Below are 12633 nucleotides of genomic sequence, written 5' to 3'. Positions count from 1 at the left end.
TCGAGGAGAAAAGTTGCTCGCATAGATAAGTGCTGCCGAACATTTAGAGCATCTGAGCAGCTTGGGTGCGGAGCTGAGGCATTGTGTCAGGGATGAACCGTGGAAACTGTGCGGCCCACAGCATCATACTTTGACTTCAGCGTGTCGTTGCACTGGAGTTCAATCAGCTCCATTTGGATGTTGGTTGGTGCATTTTCCACATCAACTGCGAAGGGATTACTAAGCAGTTCAAACTTGCATTTCTGGGAATCGAAGTTGGCAAATCGCCGGCTAAACTCAGCGGCGAGAACACTGAGTTTTTCAGCAAACTGTGCGCATGGGAACACGGTGGTAGAGATCTGCGCTTTTATGGATTGGCAGCAGGGAAAATGGCAAGGGTTTCCTTGCAGCATCTGATTCTCCCACAGGCACAGTTTAGTTTTGAAGGCCCTCACTGCAGCGTACATGTCTGTGATGATGCGCCCCGCCCCTGAAGCTGCAGGTTCAGCGCATCGAGATGGCTCGAGATGTCACAGAGAAAGGCCAGCTCACACAGGAACTTTTGCTCCCGGAGCTCTGCTGTATCCTTCCCTTTGGTTTCCAGGAATTGACATATTTCCTCACGCAGCTCGAAACATCTGTTCAGTACTTTTCCTCTGCTTAGCCATCTCACCTCTGTGTGATACGGCACGTCTGCGTATTCCGAACCACACTCCTCCAGAAAAGATTTAAACTGGCGGTGATTTAGACCTTTGGCTCTTATAAAGGTAACTACCTGTGTTACTGTGGTCATAACATGTTCCATCTTTAGGGCTTTGGCACACAGTGCTTCCTGATGTATGATGCAGTGGTAAACAGTTAGCTCACCTGCACAGTTCTCTTCCCGCATCTTCTCCCGAACCATGCCCACCAGTCCACTCTTTTTACTGCACATCGCTGGCGCACCATCTGTCGTTAATCCAACGAGTTTATCCCACGGCAGCTTTATTTCAGTTACACATTTGGAAACCTCCTCAAAGATTTCTTTTCCTGTGGTTGTGCCATGCATTGATTTGAATCCTAATAGCTCCTCCGTAACACACAGATTTGAGTCCACTCTACGGATGAAGACTGACAGCTGAGCAGTATCAGATGCGTCGCAGCTCTCATCCACAGCGAGGGAGAACGCAACAAAATCTTTTCCCTTTTCCATCAGCTGGTCATACAGATTGGTGGCAAGATCACATGTGCGATCAGCTACTGTGTTCCTGCTCAGGCTCACGTTTGAAAATGCTTGTTTTTTCTCTGGGCATACGAGGTCACAAACCTTCATCATGCACTTTTTCATGAACTCTCCCTCATTAAAGGGCCGGGCTGATTTTGCGATCTCTGCTGCCACTATATAACTAGCCTTTACAGCAGCCTCGCTTTGTGATGTGGCTTTTTTAAAAATATTCTGTTGTGAAACCAAACTTATTTTCATCTCCTCTACTTTCTGGCTCCTTTGAGTCATGTCCAAGTCCTTGTATTTGTCATGGTGTTTCGTTTCATAGTGGCGTCTAATGTTGTACTCCTTACTTACAGCCACGTTGACTCCACAAACAAGACAAACAGGTTTGTCTTTTACATATGTAAACAGATATTCTGCCTCCCACTTGTCCAGAAAGCTCCTGTTTTCTGCCTTTCTTTTTGCCATTTTTTGGGAAGGGTTAGCTCGCTGACAGTTGTAGCGTCTATGTTGCTATGACTACTGTCACAGAGGAGAGAGCGTTTCTGGGTCCTGTCCTGATTGGCGTGCGAAAACAGCAGAGCATTATGGGATTCGTAGTATTAGTGGTGAATGCGCTGTATAATACCGGCGGGCCAGCTCTAGTAGTAATTTGGTATTGTCTCGCTGGCCAAATATAATTACCCCGCGGGCCAAATTTGGCCCACGGGCCAGAGTTTGACACCCATGCCTTACATCATTAAGACCTTTTGGGAATAATGAGGGTGAAAATCCCAGAACATTCAATAGTCACAAATATGACCCCACCATGAACACACTGATAAGACCCCACCATCAATACACAAATATGACCCCACCATCAGACAATATGGCGGTTGTTTTGCTGCACCAACAGGCCTCACAAGACTCATCTGAAGGTAAACCAGTTTTAAAAAAGAAAAGTAGGTATTTTTGATGAGCAGGTGACCACTTTGTCATGTGGTGTGTTTAAGTTATAAAATTACCTAGTTAGGAAATTATAGGCTGAACATTTACTTACCCCACTAAAGTTATTAATTTAACTTCTTGGATGTCCTGTTCACACAGAGTAATGATGTGTATCACCCACACATTCTAGCTAGCTAATACTGTACTGACGACGTTCATTTTCTGGCAAGTTTCCTCCCTGCCTCCAAATATTGGTATGAACATGAAGTGGACCCAAATCCATAGGCATTAAGGCCTTGCCTGTGCACGTGACGAAACATCGCAACTCCCTTCTCAGCTGTCCATCTTTCTGATTTCCACCAATCGGAGTTGATGTCAGCGTGATTAGAGGGACAATAGTGCTCAGTACCAGGCAGTCTACCAAGTGTGGTAGACTACTAATGGCCATCACCAGAGCTTGGAGAAGCCTAACATGGTCACGTGGCATTTGACTGTCTTCATTTCCTGTAACAGTCACCATAACAGTCCAACTCCTTCCTCCATTTCCCAGAAATGAACCAGTTCAGATACATTGTTCAACATATCACACCAACAATAACGTAAGTACAACACTTTAATCTCTGGATTCCTTCATGTATTTATTTGTATGGGATGTGAATCCCTTCCTGTAGTTCAGTAAAGACAACTGGCCGTCTTCTACATCTTACTTCCAACACCTTTCATCTACAATTAGAAAGAAATACACATCAATAACTAGCTGCAAACATTTAGTGAATGAATATGTATATACACACCTTGGTGGAACAGTTGATAGCAGTGCCTGGTGGAGTCTCAGTACCCTGGATCTTCTGTCCAGAACTGTTCACACACCAACAGTAACCTACCAGAAAGAGACATGTTAATAACCTGTCACATAATACAATATTTACACAAATATACATTTTACTGTAACACATTGAATTGTCACGTTAAACTGAATTGGAGCATTTATAGTGTGTGTGTGTGTTTGCGTGCGTTTTAACCTGTAGAGCCCGAACATTGCTCAGGGGTGTATCGTCCAGCGGCGTCACACGTGGGGATGTAGGCTCCAATTGGGTCATGTGTCGCGGCATCTCTAGCATCCTCACATGGGGTCTTGGGTCGTATTGTACCATCTGGACACAGGCAACATACATTGTAATGTGGACATAACATAAATGATGGATGTACATTCTGGAATCATGGACTGTGTTCTATATGGGCCCCTGTTCCCATATGAGACCCTGTCCAGAAGTAGGACGAAATGCAGGAAATTAAGAAAGACTCGGTGAAGATAAAGATGTGCTGGAATGAGAACAATATGGCTGTCAGATCTGATGGTGTGTATGATAATGATACCGTAAGAAAAGAGATAATGACACAGGAAGAAGAGAGATCATGACACAGGAAGAAGAGAGATCATGATACAGAAATCAGTTTAGCATCTTGTAAAGAAAGCATAAAGAGGTCCAAGGTAGGAAGCAAGAGTAGTGATGTGTTGCAGTTGAAAGTGGTGTTGTGTTGGATGAGACCACAGGGCCTCACTCTGGGTGGAACATATGACTGGAGCAGTGCCTGGTGGAGTCTCAGTACCCTGGATCTTCTGTCCCGTACTGGTCACACACCAACAGTAACCTACCAGAAAGAGACATGTTAATAACCTGTCACATATACAATATTTACACATTTTACTGTAACATATTGAATTGTCACGTTCAACTGAATTGGAGCATTTATAGTGTGTGTGGTAACCTGTAGAGCCTGAACATTGCTCAGGTTTGTATTGTCCATCGTTGTCACACATGGGGACGTAGACCCCAGGCCTGACGTTTTTCATCGCAGTATCTCTAGCAATCTCACAGGGGGTCTTGGGTCGTATCATACCATCTAAACACAGATAACAGTCTTTATAACGATGACATTACATAGTAGAACATACATTGCTGGACAAACATCCTGGAAGCTCTGGCTGGATCTGGAATCTTGGGTTGCGTCCCCTATGGGACCCAGGTCAGGACACTGCATCCTACATGGGACCCTGTTCCCCTATGGGTCCCTGTTCCCCTATGGGCCCCTGTTCCCCTATGGGCCCTGGTCAGGAGTCTGCATCCTATATGAGACCCTGTTCCCTTATTGGCCCTGGTCAGGAGACTGCATCCTATATGGGACCCTGTTGCCCGAAGGGCCCTTATTCAGAAGTAGTTTATACGGAATAGGGTTCCATTTTAGATGGTACCTAGGTACTTCCTGGCTAAATATTCATTCTGCTACTTGTTTAAAACGCCTGTGGAGTCAAATTCCAGTTTTGTGGAAGAGCTGATGAAACTAAGACTGTAAATTGTATCAGTGTTATTGCTAGACAATCCAATCATACATCCAGTTGAATGATCAAACCATTCATATCAGAATACCTGAGTCCAGCATCTAGATATACATCTCTGGAACTAGAGGAGTGGCAGGTAGCCTGCGGTTAGAGAGTTGGGCCAGTAGTTCAAATCAGTGAGCTGACAAGTTGACATATCCGTCTATGTGCCTTTAATAAATCCTCTTGGTGCTAGGGGCAGTATTTTCATTTTTGGAGAAAAACCATTCCCGTTTTAAACCGGATATTTGGTCAGGAGAAGAGTCTAGAATATGCATATAATTGACAGCTTTGGATAGAAAACAGTCTAACGCTTCCAAAACCGTAAAGATATTGTCTGAGTACAACAGAACTGATTTATAAAAATCCAATCCGGAAGTGCCCCAGGTTTTGAAAGCGCTGCGTTCCAATGACTCCCTATTCAGCTGTGTATGTAACATCAACGAGCTTACGCTTTCTACGTATTCCCCAAGATGTCTACAGCACTGACGTAGTTTTACGCATTTCTGTTGAAGAATAGCCGTAGGCGGCCACACTGCGCAAGTGGTCACATGGTGGCTCCGAGAGAGATTCTCCCGCAAAATACAGAGGTAGCCATTAATCCAATCGGTCCTCCTGAAAAATGTATTGTCCCGACGGATATATTAACGAATGGATATTAGAGAACACCTTGAGGATTGATTATAAACAACGTTTGTCAATATTATGGAGCTAATTTGGAATATTTTTCAGTGTTGTGGTGACCGCAATTTGCGATTTCTCAGCCAAACTTGAACAAACAGAGCTATTTCGCCCTCAAAAATGAACTTTGGCTGTCTACCTGGGAGTCTCGTGAGTGAAAACATCCAAAGTTCAAAGGTAAACGATTTAATTTGATTGCTTTTCTGATTTCCGTGACAAGGTTGCCTGCTGCTAGCAAGGCATAATGCTATGCTAGGCTATGATAAACTTACAAATGCTTGTCTAGCGTTGGCTGTAAAGCATATTTTGAAAATCTGAGATGACAAGGTGATTAACACTGGGCTAAACTGTGTTCCAATATATTTCACTTGTGATTTGTGAATAGGAATATTTGTCCGTTGCGTTACGTTAATTCGTGTCAGGCGATGATTACACTCCCAGATCCGGGTTTGAGAGTCACTAGAAGTTAATTAAGCAAGGCAAAACCTTCATTTCTTCAGTGTCAATGTTGATAATGGCTGACCTCTCAGAGGGTGTCCCATGGAGAACCGGTTATGAACAGAAACCCATTTCCAATTCACACCTGCATATTAATATCTATGTGTGTGTGTTATGTTTATTTAAGATGTTGGTGAGTAGATGTGACGTATGTCACGCTTACCTCCCAGAGCAAAAGCTGTGCTGACAAGCAGAATGATGGTCAAGATCGCCATGGTGGTAGTCTCCTGAGAGAGAGAAAGAGATTAGTTGAGCATTTTAAAGGATCTGGAATGGCTGTGGGTACTAGGAGAGGTTAAGGAAACCCACTATTAGGTACAAAACTGAAATAACAGCCAAAGCAGCATTTTCTAAACCCAGTCCTGAGGACCCAAAGAAGAAGTATGGGCAACACAGTGCTACTAGTCTTCTGATGTAACTCAGGTATCACTTCTTCAACCACATACAATAGATTAGCCTGGCACACAGGAATATGTATCCTTACCAAATGCCTCCTCACTCCTTGTGTAGTGAACTACCTTTGACAAGGCACAATGCACTACATAGGGATTGGGAAGCATTATAGATAGTCAGAGACTACCCATTTACTGCAAAAGTAAATAGTAGTCTACGCTCTTAAATTCAGGGGGTCACTCCACAAAAATGGCACAACTACATAGTGCACTATGTTTGACAAGGGCACATAACATTTAGGTAACATTTGAGATGCAGATAGTCTATTAAATAATGATGCACTCTTCCAAGGGATTCACTGGGTGTCTCCCTCTCTGTTGTCTGTAAGTTATGGTCTATCTCTTCCACCTCTCCTTTTAAAGGACCTGTCACAGGTGTGACTAGTTTTCTCATTAATCCAACGAGAGATCCCGATGGCGGACATCAGTTAGTGATGTAAAGTACTAAAGTGAAAATATTTGAAAGTACTACTCATGTCGTTTTTGGGGAGTATCTTTACTTTACTATTAATATGTTTGACAACTTTCACTCACTACATTCCTAAAGAAAATAATGCACCTTTTACTCCATACATTTTCCGTGTTGGAGTATGCCCTTGGCCATCCGTAATTATATTTTAAAAATAAAATGGTGCCGTCTGGTTTGCTTAATGTTAGGAATTTGAAATGATTACTGTAAAAGTGTTACATGGTGTGATGAACGATAGTGTCCCGTTCTCCCAGGCTGCCGGCCTGCTGTAGGATCAGATTGGGCCAAGTAGTGGAGGTATATGAGAGAGGCGAGGTTAGGGGTAGTTAACCTCGGGATCAGTGTATCCCCTGCGGGATGGTTGAGCTAATGTGCGCTAATGTGATTAGCATGAGGTTGTAAGTAACAAGAACATTTCCCAGGACATAGACATGTCTTATTCGGGCAGAAAGCTTAACTTCTTGTTAATCAAACTGCACTGTCCAATTTACAGTAGCTGTTACAGTGATAAATGCCATTGATTGTTTGAGGAGAGTTTACAGTCATTTACTTGAAAATGTATATACTGACCAGTTAGGTACATTTGGGCACTGTTGATACAACATTTTGAACAGAAATTAAATGGTTCATTGGATCAGCGTAAAACTTTGCACATACACTGCTCCCATCTAGCCAAAATCTAAATTCACCTGAGCTGGAATAATACATCATGGCCCCTGTTTCGAGACTGATGCATGTTAATTGACAATTCTAAATCAAAACAATTTTCACACATTTAGTACATGTAAAGACCAGATTAAATCAAGAATAGTCTGATGGATGACAATATTACTCTATAACTTGTGAATGATATATTATCACTTCTGCATGATGCCCAGTGTAATTCGAGAAACTGCTCATACCTTTTTTTGTCTACTTTTTCAAATCAGTGTCACACCTCATGTAGCTGAGCCCATAGGCCTGTATTTTAATTTAGTTTATTTTACCTTTATTTAACTAGGCAAGTCAGGTAAGAACAAACTCTTATTTTCATGGACTCACTCTGTGTTCAATAATAATGTTTGACATTATTTTTGAATGACATCATCTCTGTACCCCACACATATAATTATCTGTAAGGTCCCTCAGTCAAGCAGTGAATTTCAAACACAGATTCAACCACAAAGACTAGGGAGCTTTCCAATGCCTTGCAACGAAGGGCACCTATTGATAGATGGGTAAAAATTTACCAAAGCAGACATTGAATATCTCTTTGAGATTGGTATTAATTACATGTTGGATATCAATACACCCAGTCACTACACAGATACAGGCGTCCTTTCTGTCCGGAGACTGAGATGGACATTGCAACATGTTGTTTTTGTGGTCATTTAACCATTTCATTGTGGATTTTGATGTGTGCTCTGGGTTTTTGTCTTGCTTGAAGATCCACTTGCGGCCAATGTCAGCAGAGATAATTAGTTTTTTTGGAACTATAATGACCTGGTACTTGGTAAAGTTTATGATGCCGTTGAACTGAAAAAGGACCACAGAACCAAAACACCTTCATAACGTTAAAGATGCAGAACCATATTTCACTGTAGGTATGAGGTACTTCTCTGCAAATGCTTCTGTTTTTCCACACCAAAACCACCACTGAAGATCATGACTAAAGAGCTCTATTTTCATGTCATCTGACCATTGCACCGCCTGGAGTTTGATAAATGGCACTTGGATTGGAACCGGTGCTATTTCCTCCTTAAAGGGATATTGCAATATTTTGGCAAATTAAAACCCTTTTCTTCTTACCCAGAGTCAGATTTTGCCTCTGCATGCCATTTGAAGGACTTTGAAGGGAGTTTTTCCAGCGATCGCTAACTAGCGTCAGCGCAATGACTGGAAGTCTTTGGCATCTGCTCTCATAGTTAGCAATTGTGTTGAAGCTATAGTAGTTCATTTCAAAACTTCCTTCAAAACTAATGAAAGAGGGCTAAATTGCCAAAATCGCACAACATCCCTTTAACACCTTGATTCATCATCTTTCCTCCTCTCTTCTCATCACCTAACCTTTCCTCTCTCATATACCTCTCTCCCATCCTCCTTTCCTCACCTCTCCCATATTCCTCTCTCCCCTCATCCTCTCCTCACCTCTCCTCTCCCATATACCTCTCTCCCCTCATCCTCTCCTCTCTCATATTCCTCTCTCCCCTCATCCTGTCTTCCCCTAACCTCTCCTCTCTCCCTTCCTCCTCTCTCCCCTCCTCCTTTCCTCACCTCTCCCATATACCTCTCTCCCCTCATCCTCTCCTCTCTCATATTCCTCTCTCCCCTCATCCTGTCTTCCCCTAACCTCTCCTCTCTCCCTTCCTCCTCTCTCCCTTCCTCATCTCCTCACCAAACCTCTCCCCTCTCCCATACCTCTCTCCCAACAACACAAACCCTGGTTCTACTTTCACTCTCTCTCCTCCAGACCTTCAGCTTTAATTTTTTTGTCGACATTTAGAAAGTTTGCATAGACAATAGATGTAAGAATTGCCTGCTACAGTGAGATTCCGTTGAACTGTTGTGTCGATAAAAACAACTGGACGTAATAACTTCACCCCCCCAACAAAAACAAAATGTACCTAGAGTGTAGAATAAACAAATTGTCCGTGCCAAGGTATCACCATGGTCTGCACCAAGGTATCATCATGGTCCGTGCAAAGGTATCATCATGGTCTGCACCAAGGTATCATCATGGTCTGCACCAAGGTATCATCATGGTCTGCACCAAGGTATCATCATGTTCCGTGCCAAGGTATCATCATGGTCTGCACCAAGGTATCACCATGGTCTGCACCAAGGTATCATCATGGTCTGCACCAAGGTATCACCATGGTCTGCACCAAGGTATCATCATGGTCTGCACCAAGGTATCACCATTGTCTGTGCCAAGGTATCATCATGGTCCGTGCCATGGTGCAACTGCATTGTATGTCTGAAATAATTGGATGGTGAAACTTGCATCGAGCCTACCAGAAGAGCAAGGTGAAGCAATTCCGGCATTCTTGAAAGTCACAATAAACCTTGTCCTGCAAAACAACTATTTGTATATGATCAATAAAAAAATGCATTCAGTGGGCATAATTGAACTCCCAATTACGTTCTGGACACGCCCCTTTCCTGCTAACTCACCACACCTGAACTCACTCTGCTAATCACCAATTCCTCTTCCATTCTTCTGGTATATAAGCAGCTTGTTCTATTTGGATTTGTTCAGCATTTGTGGTGTCCCAGTTCCTTTATAGCTCCTGTTGTTGATTGGCTAAAGTAAGTGACTGCTATTGTAACTTTTCTAGGGTTTTAACTTCCTGCATTGGGGTGCAATATCCTGTTCATCCTAGCATGTGTATTGTTATGGTGTAGCTGGCCCAGTATTAGACCTTTAATTTAACTGTAAGGAAGTGTTACAGCTTGTGAGATGAGACATGGTATAATGATGTTCCTGCTAGCAGAATGTGTCTTACATCTATAATCCTGTAGACTCTTCTGATTGGTTGCACTGCGTCTCAGTGAACAAGAAACTATGAAATGCTGGTTTTACTTCCCCCCCTCCCCATCAACTTTAAATGGATTCCATGTTGTGCTCAGCTGTTTAGCTAATCACCCTCACAATATGAGCACCATGCTGGGCCAGACTGGAAGTAGGGGAAACATGGACGTGCAAAGCCAGAACAAAACATCGGCCGCCATATTTGGATGGGCCTTGTCTAAACTAAATGTAGTTATTGATCACTGCTCAGTGCTGTAAATGGTGCTTTATCAGAACCATCTAGTGTATTATGGCTGGATCTTCAGAGGTGGGACCCCATACTGCTAGCAGGTACCTTATTGAATCATGTCATCTACTAGCAAGCTTTTGCTGTGGAATGTCCTTCGACCTTGCTTCATTAATTAATAGGTCTAATATTGGGCTGTGGTGTATTCCCTCCAGCACGACAACATCCTATCACAGCCTTTCCTGGTGGCCATTTCACCTGGTTACAAGCCACTACTCCTTACCTGCCGGTGTTACAAGCCACTAATTCTTACCTACTGGTGTTACAAGCCACTAAGCCTTACCGGCTGGTGTTACAAGCCACTGAGCCTTACCGGCTGGTGTTACAAGCCACTGAGCCTTACCGGCTGGTGTTAAAAGCCACTGAGCCTTACCGGCTGGTGTTACAAGCCACTAAGCCTTACCGGCTGGTGTTACAAGCCACTAAGCCTTACCGGCTGGTGTTACAAGCCACTAAGCCTTACCTGCCAGCATTTATACTTTGGGAATTATTACTTCTGTCTGAGTGGAGAGAAATACCTGCCCAGAAATTCTCAGCCCTGTTTAGGGAATAGGTTGGCATTTAGGAAAGCAGACATATTCCTGTTCTAATCTACTGTATGTGGAGTTGAATCTGTGGTTTTGATGGCTTCACTCTGTTTCTCTCAGGAGACTCCATGACCATGTTGACCAGTCTTCTGCTTCTCAGTGCTGCCTTTGCTCTGGGAGATGCACGTAAGAGTCTCCTTTTCTTGACTCGTTCTGTATATTTATTGTAGCAGAGGTGACTGACTGATCAACAAATAATATTGTAGCTCTGGTTTGAAGATCTTTCTCCACTAGCCTTTAAAGCCACATGTAACTTCTCCTTACAGATTCACTTGTAGAAGAAGACTTATGTCCTTCCGGTTGGACCAAATATGGATCACGCTGTTTAATGTTTGTAAAGACTACAAGTAGCTGGCCTGAAGCAGAGGTATCACCCTTACCATCTACTGTGAATTTGAAGGGGGAAGTGTTGTTGGAATTAGCTCTTTGATATTACCTTAAAGGTGATACTTTCTTAAATGGCAACACATGACTGATGTGAAATACTAAACTTCCCTTTAAGATGGGAATTTTCTAAACATTTTGAATTTGTTGTGCCTCCTGTATACTGGAACCCACAGGACATGGCTTAAGATGGAGATGAACTAGTATCTTTAAGAGTTTTAAAAAGGAATTAGTTGCGATGGTAAATATTTGGTTGAGAGTCCAGAAGACAAATTCTCAGCAAGGCTGACTGACTAATACATTAAATGTCTTTGTTCCCATCTACTGCTTGGCTGTCATTGTAGATAACAATTTTCTTAACTGACTTTCTTCTCTAGCGGTACTGTGTGTCCCTTGGTGATCAACTGGTGTCTGTACCCAACGTTGTGAAGTACCTTGGCGCAAACCTGGCATCTGTGCACAGCTCTGAGGAGGACCAGTTTCTACAGGCGTTGGTCTTGGTCAAGACTGTTAGTTTCCCTCCTACCTGGATTGGTGGATTTTATTCTGTTAAGGTGGGACCATTAACCCTACTGTGTTATATAGAGCCATTATTGCAAGGAACTCCGTTCCATCTCATCTTGCTCAAGTGAACAGCAAACCTGGTTAAAAAAAGTGTGTTGTGGCATTTAGGCTACCTGTTATTAATGTAGTTCTGGTAGAGTTGTCTATTTTGTGTGGACCCCAATAAAGTCAAGGCTGCTAGTTTGAATCCCAGAGCTCACAGAGAAATCTGACGTGCCCTTGAGAAAAACCCTTAACCTAATTGATCCTGAAGGTCATGCTAGATGAATCTACTAAATAACTTCAATGTATTTAATTGTCAACTTCCGAGGGATGCTTTTATACATATGTAAAATGGTTCTAGTTAAGTATAGATGTAATCTATTCCAGACAGTCTGCTTGTAAACATGTGTATGGGGTTTCTAGCATCAAGTTGTAGACTAGTTATGGTCTTTGACATGCATTGGATGATTGCAAATGTGAGGAGTAGGCTTCATGTTCTTTACACAAGCAATAGTCCCAGTAGGAGGGGTTTTGGAGTAGCTTTGCCTGTTTCAGGTGTTAGAGGAAAGGCTATACATTGAGTTTATTCTGACCCCCCCCCTGCAGGGCAGGCGGTGGTTCTGGAGTGATGGCTCCGACTTTGATCACCAGAACTGGGCTGAAGGAAGGCCTGGTGCTGATGCCAGAGAGACTTGTATTCACATCAACGTTGGAGGTACAGTAAAC

General features: G+C 43.0%; 3 protein-coding genes and 1 pseudogene across 5 annotated transcripts in view; 3 read left to right on the top strand and 1 right to left on the bottom strand.

Annotated features, from left to right (window-relative positions):
- The window catches only part of LOC109884535 (equistatin-like), a 110962-nt pseudogene that overhangs the window by 52121 nt on the left and 46208 nt on the right, over nucleotides 1-12633 (top strand).
- Nucleotides 1-12633, top strand: part of LOC109884531 (ladderlectin-like) — a 32625-nt gene that overhangs the window by 19656 nt on the left and 336 nt on the right. For both annotated transcript variants that reach the window (XM_031791653.1, XM_031791654.1), the window contains 2 exons: nucleotides 11739-11915; nucleotides 12514-12622. In XM_031791653.1, coding sequence (XP_031647513.1) covers nucleotides 11739-11915; nucleotides 12514-12622 — 286 coding nt within the window. The remainder of the gene's footprint in view (nucleotides 1-11738; nucleotides 11916-12513; nucleotides 12623-12633) is intronic.
- LOC109884533 (equistatin-like) lies at nucleotides 2709-6436 on the bottom strand. Of its 2 annotated transcripts, none has more exons than XM_020476497.2 (7): nucleotides 6157-6436; nucleotides 5836-5899; nucleotides 3884-4018; nucleotides 3677-3766; nucleotides 3136-3267; nucleotides 2908-2993; nucleotides 2709-2836 (listed from the first exon to the last, which is right to left on the bottom strand). In XM_020476497.2, the coding sequence occupies exons 2-7, from the start codon at nucleotides 5885-5887 to the stop codon at nucleotides 2810-2812; spliced, it is 522 nt and encodes a 173-aa protein (XP_020332086.1). In that variant the 5' UTR covers nucleotides 5888-5899; nucleotides 6157-6436; the 3' UTR covers nucleotides 2709-2809. The 2 variants fall into 2 exon arrangements, with proteins under 2 accessions (XP_020332086.1, XP_020332087.1); XM_020476498.2 differs by having other exon boundaries at nucleotides 3725-3766.
- LOC109884530 (ladderlectin-like) overlaps nucleotides 9847-12633 on the top strand; it is a 36018-nt gene continuing 33231 nt past the window's right edge. The window contains exon 1 of the mRNA XM_031791648.1: nucleotides 9847-9881. The gene's annotated coding sequence lies outside the window, so the exon portion shown is untranslated. The remainder of the gene's footprint in view (nucleotides 9882-12633) is intronic.

Source organism: Oncorhynchus kisutch, linkage group LG16, assembly GCF_002021735.2.
Source record: "Oncorhynchus kisutch isolate 150728-3 linkage group LG16, Okis_V2, whole genome shotgun sequence".
Lineage (NCBI taxonomy): Eukaryota > Metazoa > Chordata > Actinopteri > Salmoniformes > Salmonidae > Oncorhynchus > Oncorhynchus kisutch.
This window is presented reverse-complemented; position numbering and strand designations above follow the sequence as displayed.